The sequence below is a fragment of the Oncorhynchus clarkii genome, chromosome 3 (assembly GCF_045791955.1).
Source record: "Oncorhynchus clarkii lewisi isolate Uvic-CL-2024 chromosome 3, UVic_Ocla_1.0, whole genome shotgun sequence".
In the NCBI taxonomy this organism is placed as follows: domain Eukaryota; kingdom Metazoa; phylum Chordata; class Actinopteri; order Salmoniformes; family Salmonidae; genus Oncorhynchus; species Oncorhynchus clarkii.
This window is the reverse complement of record NC_092149.1, coordinates 3814127-3829126: the sequence shown is the minus strand read 5'-3', so window position 1 is coordinate 3829126 and position 15000 is coordinate 3814127. Positions and strand designations below refer to the sequence as shown.

Sequence of the window (15000 nt, the reverse complement as noted above, 5' to 3'; positions counted from 1 at the left end):
CTGACGAAGGCTATGTATAGGTCACCTGACGAAGGCTATGTATAGGTCACCTGACGAAGGCTATGTATAGGTCACCTGACGAAGGCTGTTTATAGGTCACCTGACGAAGGCTGTTTATAGGTCACCTGACGAAGGCTGTTTATAGGTCACCTGACGAAGGCTGTTTATAGGTCACCTGACGAAGACTGTTTATAGGTCACCTGACGAAGACTATTTATAGGTCACCTGACGAAGGCTATTTATAGGTCACCTGACGAAGGCTATTTATAGGTCACCTGACGAAGGCTATGTATAGGTCACCTGACGAAGGCTGTTTATAGGTCACCTGACGAAGGCTGTTTATAGGTCACCTGACGAAGGCTATTTATAGGTCACCTGACGAAGGCTGTTTATAGGTCACCTGACGAAGGCTGTTTATAGGTCACCTGACGAAGGCTGTTTATAGGTCACCTGACGAAGGCTGTTTATAGGTCACCTGACGAAGGCTGTTTATAGGTCACCTGCCGAAGGCTGTTTATAGGTCACCTGACGAAGACTATTTATAGGTCACCTGACGAAGGCTGTTTATAGGTCACCTGACGAAGGCTGTTTATAGGTCACCTGACGAAGGCTGTTTCAGCCAAAACAGTGTATCTGCATGAAGGAGTAACACGGAGGCTTTTATCTCTTCATTGACTGTGAAATAACACAGAACGTCTTCTGTAAAATAGAAAACTAGAAAAGGTAAATTTCCTGCTTCAGCCATCTAAATATCTTCCTGTGTACAGCATAGATCTACACTATATATATCTATATTAACTAGATATTACTCTGTTCTCTTCCAGGTGGATAACTACAGCATAGATCTACACTATATATATCTATATTAACTAGATATTACTCTGTTCTCTTCCAGGTGGATAACTACAGCATAGATCTACACTATATATATCTATATTAACTAGATAATCCTCTGTTCTCTTCCAGGTGGATAACTACAGCATAGATCTACACTATATATATCTATATTAACTAGATATTCCTCTGTTCTCTTCCAGCTAGATAACTACAGTATAGATCTACACTATACATATCTATATTAACTAGATATTACTCTGTTCTCTTCCAGGTGGATAGCTACAGCATAGATCTACACTATATATATCTATATTAACTAGATATTCCTCTGTTCTCTTCCAGGTGGATAACTACAGTATAGATCTACCCTATATATATCTATATATTCCTCTGTTCTCTTCCAGGTGGATAACTACAGTATAGATCTACCCTATATATATCTATATTAACTAGATATTCCTCTGTTCTCTTCCAGGTGGATAACTACAGTATAGATCTACACTATATATATCTATATTAACTAGATATTCCTCTGTTCTCTTCCAGGTGGATAACTACAGTATAGATCTACCCTATATATATCTATATTAACTAGATATTCCTCTGTTCTCTTCCAGGTGGATAACTACAGTATAGATCTACACTAACTAGATATTCCTCTGTTCTCTTCCAGGTGGATAACTACAGTATAGATCTACACTAACTAGATATTCCTCTGTTCTCTTCCAGGTGGATAACCAGCTGTATAACCGTGCCAGCTTCCACTTCCCAGTGTTGTTGTGCCAGGAGCAGTGTGTGGAGCTCCCCCTCTGGACCAGCGATGCCAACCCCACCACCTCACTACAGGCCCTGGAGGAGTTTAAGGCGTCGTGCTTCCTCCAGCTGGGACTCACCTTGGACAGGTATAATACCATGTCATCACTCTATTGGCCATGGAAGTAATACCAATATCAGCATACCAACTATACAGCATCATGAATACAGCATCATTATTACAGCATCGTTAACACAGCATCATTAATACAGCATCACTAATACAATATCATTAATACAGCATCATTAATACAGCATCATTAACACAGCATCATTAACACAGCATCGTTAATACAGCACCATTATTACAGCATCGTTAACACAGCATCATTAATACAGCATCACTAATACAATATCATTAATACAGCATCATTAATACAGCATCATTAATACAATATCATTAACACAGCATCACTAATACAGCATCATTAATACAGCATCATTAATACAGCATCACTAATACAATATCATTAATACAGCATCATTAATACAGCATCATTATTACAGCATCGTTAACACAGCATCATTAATACAGCATCACTAATACAATATCATTAATACAGCATCATTAATACAGCATCATTAATACAGCATCACTAATACAATATCATTAATACAGCGTCTTTAATACAGCATCATTAAAACAGCACCATTATTAAAGCATTGTTAACACATCATTAATACAGCATCAGTATTACAGCAATATTAAAACTGCATCATTAACACAGCATCAGTAATACAGCATCACTAATACCGCATCATTAATACAGCATTGTTAATATTGCATCGTTAACACAGCATCATTAATACGTCATCATTAATACTGCCTCATTAATACAGCATAATTAACACAGCATCATTAATACAGCATCATTATTACAGCATCATTAATACAGCATCATGAATACTACAGCATCATGAATACTACAGCATCATTATTACAGCATCATGAATACTACAGCATCATTAATACAGCATCATTATTACAGCATCATTAATACATCATCATCATCATTATTACAGCATCATTATTACAGCATCATTAATACAGCATCATTATTACAGCATCATTAATACATCATCATCATCATTATTACGGCATCATTATTACAGCAACAGCATCATCATTATTACAGCATCATTATTACAGCATCATGGTTACAGCATCATTATTACAGCATCATTATTACAGCATCATCATCATTATTACAGCATCATTATTACAGCAGCATCATCATCATTATTACATTATCATTATCATGAATACAGCATCATTACTTCAGCATCATCATCATTATTACGGCATCGTCATCATTATTACAGCATCGTTATTCCAGCATCATCATCATTATTACATTATCATTATCATTATTACAGCATCATTAATACAATACAAGGAAAGCAGATCTTTCCATCATTGTCCCTTGTGAGACACCGTCCAGACATGCCATGTATCCCATGTTGAGTCCTCTGGCCCTCCTCTGTTCAATAGCCTGCTGCTGGTTGAGGTAAAGCTGCTCCTGTCCTGTTGTCACTGACTGGGCCCTTGTATTTCCTACAGGGAGGGCTACAGTGTGGACCAGCTGACCTTCCACATTAAACCAGCCCGTCTCTACCTAGAGGACACCTTCGTCTACTACATCAAGACTCTGTTTCACACCTACATCCCAGACTCAGCCCTGGCCCCTTCCCCGGGCCCTAGCCCCTCGGAGCGCTACGGGGGTCCCCTGCTCCCGGAGACCGTCCTTCAGTCCATCCCAGCCCTGGTGCGCCCTCTGAGGCTGCAGCGCCTGGTCATTCAGCCGGTTGACCTGTTGGTCAGCATCCACGCCTCTCTGAAGCTCTACATCGCCTCGGATCACACGCCGTTGTCGTTCTCCCTGTTCGACAGAGGACCTCTCTGTACTACAGCCAGGCAGCTGATCCACGCACTCACCATGCACTACGCTGCCGGGGCGCTGTTCAGAGCTGGTGGGTGGGGGTGTGTGTGGGTGAGGGTGTGTGTGTGGTTGTGTGTGTGTGTGTGTGTGTGTGTGTGTGTGTGTGTGGATGCCCACCGGAAACCATCATATATGGGGGGAGAGGGAGGGAGAGAGAGAGAGAGAGAGGGAGAGGAGAGAGAGGGGGAGAGAGGGAGGGAGGGAGAGAGGGAGGGAGAGGAGAGAGAGAGAGAGGGAGGGAGAGGAGAGAGGGGGGGAGAGAGGGAGGGAGGGAGAGGGAGAGAGAGAGAGGGAGAGAGAGAGAGGGGGGGAGAGGGAGAGAGAGAGAGGGGGAGAGGGAGAGAGGGAGGGAGGGAGAGGAAGAGAGGGGGGGAGGGAGAGAGAGAGAGGGAGAGAGAGAGAGGGAGAGAGAGAGAGGGAGAAAGGGAGGGAGAGAGGGAGGGAAAAATCTGTTGTCTGTTGCTTATTAAAGCGCCATGGGCTTTGAAAAACTGGCATGTGATTTTTTGATGCAATTGAACAGCATATAAATATCACTGATCTCTCTCTCTCTCTCCCTCTTTCACACGATCAATCCCTCTCTCTCTCTCCCTCCCTCTCTCTCGCTCTCTCTCCCTCTTTCGATCGATCCCTCTCTCTCTTTCGCTCGATCCCTCTTTTGATCGATCCCTCTCTCTCTCTCTCTCTCTCTCTCACCCTCTCTCCCTGCCCCTCTCTCCCTCTCCCTCTCCCCAGGCTGGGTGGTGGGGTCTCTGGATCTCCTTGGTAGTCCTGCCAGTCTGGTAAGGTCCATCGGAAACGGAGTAGCAGACTTCTTCCGTCTGCCATACGAGGGTTTGACCCGGGGCCCCGGGGCCTTCGTCAGCGGAGTGTCACGAGGAACCACCTCATTCGTCAAACACATCTCTAAAGGTACCACATCTCTAATGGTACCATTCCACATCTCTAATGGTACCATACCACATCTCTAATACATCTCTAATGGTACCATACCACATCTCTAATGGTACCATACCACATCTCTAATACATCTCTAATGGTACCATACCACATCTCTAATGATACCATACCACATCTCTAATGGTACCATACCACATCTCTAATGGTACCGTACCACATCTCTAATACATCTCTAATGATGCCATACCACATCTCTAAAGGTACCATACCACATCTCTAAAGGTACCATACCACATCTCTAATGGTACCATACCACATCTCTAGTGGTACCATAACACATCTCTAAAGGTACCATATCACATCTCTAATGGTACCATACCACATCTCTAATACATCTCTAAAGGTACCATACCACATCTCTAATGGTACCATACTACATCTCTAATACATCTCTAATGGTACCATACCACATCTCTAATACATCTCTAATGGTACCATACCATATCTCTAGTGGTACCATACCACATCTCTAACACACCTCTAATGGTACCATACCACATCTCTAACACATCTCTAATGGTACCATACCACACCTCTAACACATCTCTAATGGTACCATACCACATCTCTAATGATACCATACCACATCTCTAATGGTACCATACCACATCTCCAATGATACCATACCTAGTGACGAGGCAGCCATTGGTCTGAAATATAAACTCAGGATTGTGCCTTTAACTCCTGTATATTTTTAAACAGGTCTGGGAACAGGTTAGTCAGTTAGGTAATTCTCCTGTCAAGAGCACAAACAGGTCTGGGAACAGGTTAGTCAGTTAGCTCATTCTCCTGTCAAGAGCACAAACAGGTCTGGGAACAGGTTAGTCAGTTAGGTCATTATCCTGTCAAGAGCACAAACAGGTCTGGGAACAGGTTAGTCAGTTAGCTCATTCTCCTGTCTCTTCCTGTAGGCACGCTGACGTCCATCACCAACCTGGCGACCAGCCTGGCCAGGAACATGGACCGGCTGTCCCTGGACGAGGAGCACTATACCAGGCAGGAGGAGTGGAGGAGGCAGCTACCTGAGAGCCTGGGGGACGGACTCAGACAGGGCCTGTCTAGACTGGGCATCAGTCTACTGGGTGGGTAGAGTATAGTCACTTAGCCAGTCACTCAGCCAGTCAGTCAGTCAGTTAGCCAGTCACTCCGCCAGACAGTCAGTCACTCCGCCAGACAGTCAGTCAGTTAGCCAGTCAGTCAGTTAGCCAGACAGTCAGTCAGTTAGCCAGTCAGTCAGTCAGTTAGCCAGTCAGTCAGTCAGCCAGCCAGACAGTCAGTCAGTTAGCCAGTCACTCAGCCAGTCAGTCAGTCAGTTAGCCAGTCACTCAGCCAGTCACTCAGTCAGACAGCCAGTCAGTCAGTCAGTTAACCAGTCCGTTAGCCAGTCAGTCAGTTAGCCAGTCAGTCACTTAGCCAGTCACTCAGCCAGACAGACAGTCAGTTAGCTAGTCACTCAGTTAGCCAGTCACTCTTCCAGACAGACAGTCAGTTAGCCAGTCAGACTGGGCATCAGTCTACTGGGTGGGTAGAGTATAGTCACTTAGCCAGTCACTCAGCCAGTCAGTCAGTCAGTTAGCCAGTCACTCCGCCAGACAGTCAGTCAGCCAGTCAGTCAGTGAGTTAGCCCGTTAGCCAGTTAGTCAGTCCGTTAGCCAGTCACTCAGTCAGTCAGTTAGCCAGACAGTCGGTCAGTTAGCCAGTCAGTCACTTAGCCAGTCACTCAGCCAGACAGACAGTCAGTTAGCTAGTCACTCAGTTAGCCAGTCACTCAGTCAGACAGCCAGTCAGTCAGTCAGTTAGCTAGTCACTCAGCCAGTCACTCAGTTAGCCAGTCACTCAGCCAGACAGTCAGTAGGTACAGTGGAGACAGACAGTCAGTCAGTTAGCCAGTCACTCAGCCAGACAGACAGTAGGTACAGTGGAGACCAGCATGGTCCCAATAAACACCTAGGGTCTCTCTGTTTCAAAGACAGACAGTAGGTACAGTGGAGACCAGCATGGTCCCAATAAACAGGGTCTCTCTGTTTTAAAGACAGACAGTAGGTACTGTGGAGACCAGCATGGTCCCAATAAACAGGGTCTCTCTGTTTCAAAGACAGACAGTAGGTACTGTGGAGACCAGCATGGTCCCAGTAAACAGGGTCTCTCTGTTTCAAAGACAGACAGTAGGTACTGTGGAGACCAGCATGGTCCCAGTAAACACCTAGGGTCTCTCTGTTTCAGAGACACGAGAGAAACAGCTACTTATGACAGGGGATATCTGGCTCCAAGGACCATGTTGTGATTGGTTGGGAGGTTAAATCCCTTAGTGGGACTGCTGTATCCACACTGTCAATCACAAACATTACTGGTATACAATATCCCTTTGATTTAGACCAGAACTTCAGGAACCAATAATACTGTAATACATGATACTCCGTTGTACTACATTACTCTGTTATAATACATGATACTCTGTTGTACTACATGACACTCTGTTGTACAACATGACACTCTGTTGTAATACGTGATACTCTGTTGTAATACGTGATACTCTGTTGTAATACGTGATACTCTGTTGTACAACATGACACTTTGTTGTAATACGTGATACTCTGTTGTAATACATGATACTCTGTTGTACTACATGACACTCTGTTGTACAACATGACACTCTGTTGTAATACGTGATACTCTGTTGTAATACGTGATACTCTGTTGTAATACGTGATACTCTGTTGTAATACATGATACTCTGTTGTACAACATGATACTCTGTTGTAATACGTGATACTCTGTTGTAATACGTGATACTCTGTTGTACAACATGACACTCTGTTGTAATACGTGATACTCTGTTGTAATACGTGATACTCTGTTGTAATACATGATACTCTGTTGTAATACATGATACTCTGTTGTACTACATGAAACTCTGTTATGATACTCTGTTGTAATACATAATACTCTGTTATGATACTCTGTTGTACTACATGAGACTCTGTTGTACAACATTACACTCTGTTGTACAACATGACACTCTGTTGTAATACGTGATACTCTGTTGTAATACGTGATACTCTGTTGTAATACGTGATACTCTGTTGTACTACATGACACTCTGTTGTACAACATTACACTCTGTTGTACAACGTGACACTCTGTTGTAATACGTGATACTCTGTTGTACTACATGACACTCTGTTGTACAACATTACACTCTGTTGTACAACGTGACACTCTGTTGTAATACGTGATACTCTGTTGTACTACATGACACTCCGTTGTACAACATTACACTCTGTTGTACTACATGACACTCTGTTGTAATACGTGATCCTCTGTTGTACTACATGACCCTCTGTTGTAATACGTGATCCTCTGTTGTACTACATGACACTCTGTTGTACTACATGACACTCTGTTGTACTACATGACACTCTGTTGTACTACATGACACTCTGTTGTACTACATGACACTCTGTTGTACTACATGACACTCTGTTGTACTACATGACACTCTGTTGTACTACATGACACTCTGTTGTACTACATGACACTCTGTTGTACTACATGACACTCTGTTGTACTACATGACACTCTGTTGTACTACATGACACTCTGTTGTACTACATGACACTCTGTTGTACTACATGACACTCTGTTGTACAACATGACACTCTGTTGTACTACGTGACCCTCTGTTGTAATACGTGACACTCTGTTGTACTACATGACCCTCTGTTGTAATACATGACCCTCTGTTGTAATACAGGACCCTCTGTTGTAATACGTGATCCTCTGTTCTCTCCAGGAGCGATAGCTGGCATCGTGGACCAACCCATGCAGAACTTCCAGCGGGGTTCAGAGATGCAGAGTTCAGCAGGCAGCAAGGCCAAAGGGGTCATCTCTGGGGTGGGGAAAGGCATCGTGGGGGTCTTTACCAAACCTATAGGGGGCGCTGCAGAGCTGGTCTCGCAGACGGGATACGGTGGGTTCACTCACTTCGCTGTTTGTTTTAAAAACATTTTATTTGAGCTTTTATTTTCCCACTGGCAGGTTAAAACTAAGAACAAATTCTTTATTTACGTCCCTGAGATCGTTTGTTAACACATCACTGTTCAACAGTATTGCACACACCTCCAGTCCACCCAACACAGTTTATTCAGGCCTGACACACCTCCAGGCCACCCAACACAGTTTATTCAGGCCTGACACACCTCCAGGCCACCCAACACAGTTTATTCAGGCCTGACACACCTCCAGGCCACCCAACACAGTTTATTCAGGCCTGACACACCTCCAGTCCACCCAACACAGTTTATTCAGGCCTGACACACCTCCAGTCCACCCAACACAGTTTATTCAGGCCTGACACACCTCCAGTCCACCCAACACAGTTTATTCAGGCCTGACACACCTCCAGGCCACCCAACACAGTTTATTCAGGCCTGACAAACCTCCAGTCCACCCAACACAGTTTATTCAGGCCTGACACACCTCCAGTCCACCCAACATAGTTTATTCAGGCCTGACACACCTCCAGTCCACCCAACACAGTTTATTCAGGCCTGACACACCTCCAGTCCACCCAACACAGTTTATTCAGGCCTGACACACCTCCAGTCCATCCAACACAGTTTATTCAGGCCTGACACACCTCCAGTCCACCCAACACAGTTTATTCAGGCCTGACACACCTCCAGTCCACCCAACACAGTTTATTTAGGCCTGACACACCTCCAGTCCACCCAACACAGTTTATTCAGGCCTGACACACCTCCAGTCCACCCAACACAGTTTATTCAGGCCTGACACACCTCCAGTCCATCCAACACAGTTTATTCAGGCCTGACACACCTCCAGTCCACCCAACACAGTTTATTCAGGCCTGACACACCTCCAGTCCACCCAACACAGTTTATTTAGGCCTGACACACCTCCAGTCCACCCAACACAGTTTATTCAGGCCTGACACACCTCCAGTCCACCCAACACAGTTTATTCAGGCCTGACACACCTCCAGTCCATCCAACACAGTTTATTCAGGCCTGACACACCTCCAGTCCACCCAACACAGTTTATTCAGGCCTGACACACCTCCAGTCCACCCAACACAGTTTATTTAGGCCTGACACACCTCCAGTCCATCCAACACAGTTTATTTAGGCCTGACACACATCCAGTCCACCCAACACAGTTTATTTAGGCCTGACAAAGATCTTCTGGTCAACAACGTTAAAGTTTATTGTATGGGAGCATTTCAACGCTTTTACACTTGACTACAAGTCCCCCTCCTAGCGGTATGCTAACATCCAGATTACTCCCTCCCTGGGGGTCCTAGCGGTATGCTAACATCCAGACTACTCCCTCCCTCAACAGTACTGTAGGCCTGCTGTAGTGTTCTGTCCTAGCGGTATGCTAACATACAGATTACTCCCTCCCTCAACAGTACTGTAGGCCTGCTGTAGTGTTCTGTCCTAGCGGTATGCTAACATCCAGATTACTCCCTCCCTGGGGGTCCTAGCGCTATGCTAACATACAGATTACTCCCTCCCTCAACAGTACTGTAGGCCTGCTGTAGTGTTCTGTCCTGGGGGTCCTAGCGGTATGCTAACATACAGATTACTCCCTCCCTCTCCCTGTAGTACCCAGTCTATGGGGTGGTAGCAGTCCTAGTGTACCGGTATGCTAATAGGCTGTAATACCCAGTCTATGGAGTGGTAGGGGTGGTAGGGGCCCTGGAGTGTTCGTTAACTGGGCCCTGGAGTGTTTATTAACTGGGCCCTGGAGTGTTAGTTAACTGGGCCCTGGAGGGTTTATTAACTGGGCCCCCTGGAGGGTTTATTAACTGGGCCCCCTGGAGGGTTTATTAACTGGGCCCCCTGGAGGGTTTATTAACTGGGCCCCCTGGAGGGTTTATTAACTGGGCCCCCTGGAGGGTTTATTAACTGGGCCCCCTGGAGGGTTTATTAACTGGGCCCCCTGGAGTGTTAGTTAACTGGGCCCTGGAGGGTTTATTAACTGGGCCCTGGAGTGTTAGTTAACTGGGCCCTGGAGGGTTTATTAACTGGGCCCTGGAGGGTTTATTAACTGGGCCCCCTGGAGGGTTTATTAACTGGGCCCCCTGGAGGGTTTATTAACTGGGCCCCCTGGAGGGTTTATTAACTGGGCCCCCTGGAGGGTTTATTAACTGGGCCCTGGAGGGTTTATTAACTGGGCCCTGGAGGGTTTATTAACTGGGCCCCCTGGAGGATGTATTAACTGGGCCCTGGAGGGTTTATTAACTGGGCCCCCTGGAGGGTTTATTAACTGGGCCCTGTAGGGTTTATTAACTGGGCCCTGGAGGATTTATTAACTGGGCCCTGGAGTGTTTATTAACTGGGCCCCCTGTAGGGTTTATTAACTGGGCCCTGTAGGGTTTATTAACTGGGCCCTGGAGGGTTTATTAACTGGGCCCTGGAGGATTTATTAACTGGGCCCTGGAGGGTTTATTAACTGGGCCCTGGAGGGTTTATTAACTGGGCCCCCTGGAGGGTTTATTAACTGGGCCCCCTGGAGGGTTTATTAACTGGGCCCTGGAGGGTTTATTAACTGGGCCCTGTAGGGTTTATTAACTGAGCCCTAGAGGGTTCATTAACTGGGCCCTGGAGGGTTTATTAACTGGGCGCTGGAGGGTTTATTAACTGGGCCCTGGAGGGTTTATTAACTGGGCCCCCTGGAGGGTTTATTAACTGGGCCCTGGAGTGTTTATTAACTGGGCCCTGGAGGGTTTATTAACTGGGCCCTGGAGAGCTGCTGCTGACAGCCCCAATGATGTCACTGAGCTGGAGATCTGTTCTGGAGGAGTTGAGGGTTCATTAAAGACAGGGGGGGAAGTAGGGAGAGGAGGAGGGGGGAGGAAGGGAGGAAAGGAGAGGAGGAGGGAGAGAAGGCTGTGAGGAGGAGGGAGGAAGGGAGAGGAGGAGAGAGGGAAGGGGGGGGGATGAGGGAGGCTGTGAGGAGAGGGGAGGAAGGGGTGAGGAGAGGGTGAGTTTTTGTGTTAGCCAGCACTAACAGCTCAGCGCGACAGAACATAAATATTAAATTAAGTGAGCAGCTGTGTGTCAGAACCATGGGACCCTGGGGACTGATGCTAATCTAGCTCCCCTAGCTAGCTACACACATACCCACACTCTGTGTGTCAGAACCATGGTACCCTGGGGACTGATGCTAATCTAGCTCCCCTAGCTAGCTACACACATACCCACACTCTGTGTGTGTGTATTTTGGAATGTACCCACGCATAAACACACTAAAACACAGTGAAAATGTTTTGATACACACACACACTGCTAGAGTACACACCCACAACACACAGGGCAGGGCAGGAACACACACACACACACACACACACACACACACAGGAACACACACACACACAGGAACACACACACACACAGGAACACACACACACACACAGGAACACACACACAGGAACACACACACACACAGGAACACACTCATCCTGTGGGTCTTGGAGACTGAGTAGGGGCTAGTCTACTGTGCACTGAACCTTTCTGCTTTGATATACTCTGTGTGTGTGTGTGTGTGTGTGGTGTGTGTGGTGTGGTGTGTGTGTGTGTGTTGTTGTCCTGAGCAGGTATCCTTCATGGGGCTGGTCTCTGGCAGCTCCCCAAACAGCTGTACCTCCCAGCAGACCAGAAGTCAGCCCTCGCGCCCAACAGTCACGTCAAATATGTCTGGTAAGAACTGAACTCTGTAACACACACACACACCCACACACACACACCACACACACACACACATATACACACACATATACACACACCCACCCACCCACACACACACACACACACAGCCCGGTCCCCAACAGTCACGTCAAATACGTCTGGTAAGAACTGAACTCTATAACACACACACACACCCACACACCCACCCACACACACACCCCCACACACACACACACACAGCCCAGGTCCCCAACAGCCACCTTTCTGAAAGGAAGGGATCCCTTGCTTCCCCACCAAGCTGCAGGAACGGAGGAGCAAACTGAAGTAGAGAGGAGATTCACAAACTCTTGGAGGACCGTGGATTGGATTTATTAATTAGACAGGGGACAGTTTACATTCATCATTAGACAGGGGACAGTTTACATTCATCATTAGACAGGGGACAGTTTACATTCATCATTAGACAGGGGACAGTTTACATTCATCATTAGACAGGGGACAGTTTACATTCCTCATTAGACAGGGACAGTTTACATTCCTCATTAGACAGGGGACAGTTTACATTCCTCATTAGACAGGGACAGTTTACATTCCTCATTAGACAGGGGACAGTTTACATTCATCATCAGACAGGGGACAGTTTACATTCCTCATTAGACAGGGGACAGTTTACATTCCTCATTAGACAGGGGACAGTTTACATTCTTCATTAGACAGGGGACAGTTTACATTCCTCATTAGACAGGGGACAGTTTACATTCATCATTAGACAGGGGACAGTTTACATTCCTCATTAGACAGGGACAGTTTACATTCCTCATTAGACAGGGGACAGTTTACATTCATCATTAGACAGGGGACAGTTTACATTCCTCATTAGACAGGGGACAGTTTACATTCCTCATTAGACAGGGGACAGTTTACATTCCTCATTAGACAGGGGACAGTTTACATTCCTCATTAGACAGGGGACAGTTTACATTCCTCATTAGACAGGGGACAGTTTACATTCCTCATTAGACAGGGGACAGTTTACATTCATCATTAGACAGGGGACAGTTTACATTCCTCATTAGACAGGGGACACTTTACATTCATCATTAGACAGGGGACAGTTTACATTCCTCATTAGACAGGGGACAGTTTACATTCCTCATTAGACAGGGACAGTTTACATTCATCATTAGACAGGGGACAGTTTACATTCCTCATTAGACAGGGGACAGTTTACATTCCTCATTAGACAGGGACAGTTTACATTCATCATTAGACAGGGGACAGTTTACATTCCTCATTAGACAGGGGACAGTTTACATTCATCATTAGACAGGGGACAGTTTACATTCATCATTAGACAGGGGACAGTTTACATTCCTCATTAGACAGGGGACAGTTTACATTCATCATTAGACAGGGGACAGTTTACATTCCTCATTAGACAGGGGACAGTTTACATTCATCATTAGACAGGGGACAGTTTACATTCATCATTAGACAGGGGACAGTTTACATTCCTCATTAGACAGGGGACAGTTTACATTCCTCATTAGACAGGGGACAGTTTACATTCCTCATTAGACAGGGGACAGTTTACATTCCTCATTAGACAGGGGACAGTTTACATTCTTCATTAGACAGGGGACAGTTTACATTCCTCATTAGACAGGGGACAGTTTACATTCTTCATTAGACAGGGGACAGTTTACATTCCTCATTAGACAGGGACAGTTTACATTCCTCATTAGACAGGGACAGTTTACATTCCTCATTAGACAGGGGACAGTTTACATTCATCATTAGACAGGGGAGAGTTTACATTCATTAGACAGGGGACAGTTTACATTCCTCATTAGACAGGGGACAGTTTACATTCATCATTAGACAGGGGACAGTTTACATTCCTCATTAGACAGGGGACAGTTTACATTCATCATTAGACAGGGGACAGTTTACATTCATCATTAGACAGGGACAGTTTACATTCATCATTAGACATGGGACAGTGTACATTCCTCATTAGACAGGGGACAGTTTACATTCCTCATTAGACAGGGGACAGTTTACATTCATCATCATCAATATTACAGTAATATACAGTAATACAGTAATACAGTAATACAGTAATATCCATGTAAACATCCCGTGTAAATGTCCTGGGAAGGTCAGGGCGAATACACAGCCGCTACGCAAACACAAATACTAACAACAACACCCCATAGGAATACATTACACCCAATACAATATGATCTGTTAAATCACGCTGTCATCAGATGTCCTCTTACATATGAGGAGACACGGGGAACTCAGGTGTTCAGGCTCGGTTTGATTTGAGCCGTGATTTAAAAAGGTAGAATAGTGTAGTAATCAGTTCAGTTTGCCAAGTCAATGGGCAGTGTATTCCAGTATGTTGTGGCTGAGAGGGCTGATGGGCTGAGAGGGCTGATTGGCTGATTGGGCTGATTGGCTGAGAGAGCTGATTGGCTGAGAGGGCTGATTGGCTGAGAGGGCTGAGAGGGCTGATTGGCTGAGAGGGCTGATTGGCTGATTGGGCTGATTGGCTGAGAGCGCTGATTTGCTGAGAGGGCTGATTGGCTGAGTCTGAAATGGACAACGCCGTCCCCTGTAGTTACTGCCCTTGTTATCCTGGAAGTGGTTTCCTTCAGCATGGCCAGCAGAACCGCTCTGCATCCCACCTCTGAAACGAAGCAGGTTTGGTCCTGGTCGGTCTGGGAGACCAG

The 15000-nt window shown here is 45.8% G+C and overlaps 1 protein-coding gene across 1 annotated transcript in view; it reads left to right on the top strand.

Moving 5' to 3' along the window:
- The window catches only part of LOC139405579 (intermembrane lipid transfer protein VPS13B-like), a 287456-nt gene extending 275178 nt beyond the window's left edge, over positions 1–12278 (top strand). Inside the window, exons 29-34 of the mRNA XM_071147990.1 lie at positions 1567–1739; positions 3212–3621; positions 4326–4502; positions 5462–5632; positions 8344–8520; positions 12172–12278. Of these exons, the coding sequence (XP_071004091.1) occupies positions 1567–1739; positions 3212–3621; positions 4326–4502; positions 5462–5632; positions 8344–8520; positions 12172–12278 (1215 nt within the window). The remainder of the gene's footprint in view (positions 1–1566; positions 1740–3211; positions 3622–4325; positions 4503–5461; positions 5633–8343; positions 8521–12171) is intronic.
- The last annotated feature ends 2722 nt before the right edge of the window (positions 12279–15000 follow it).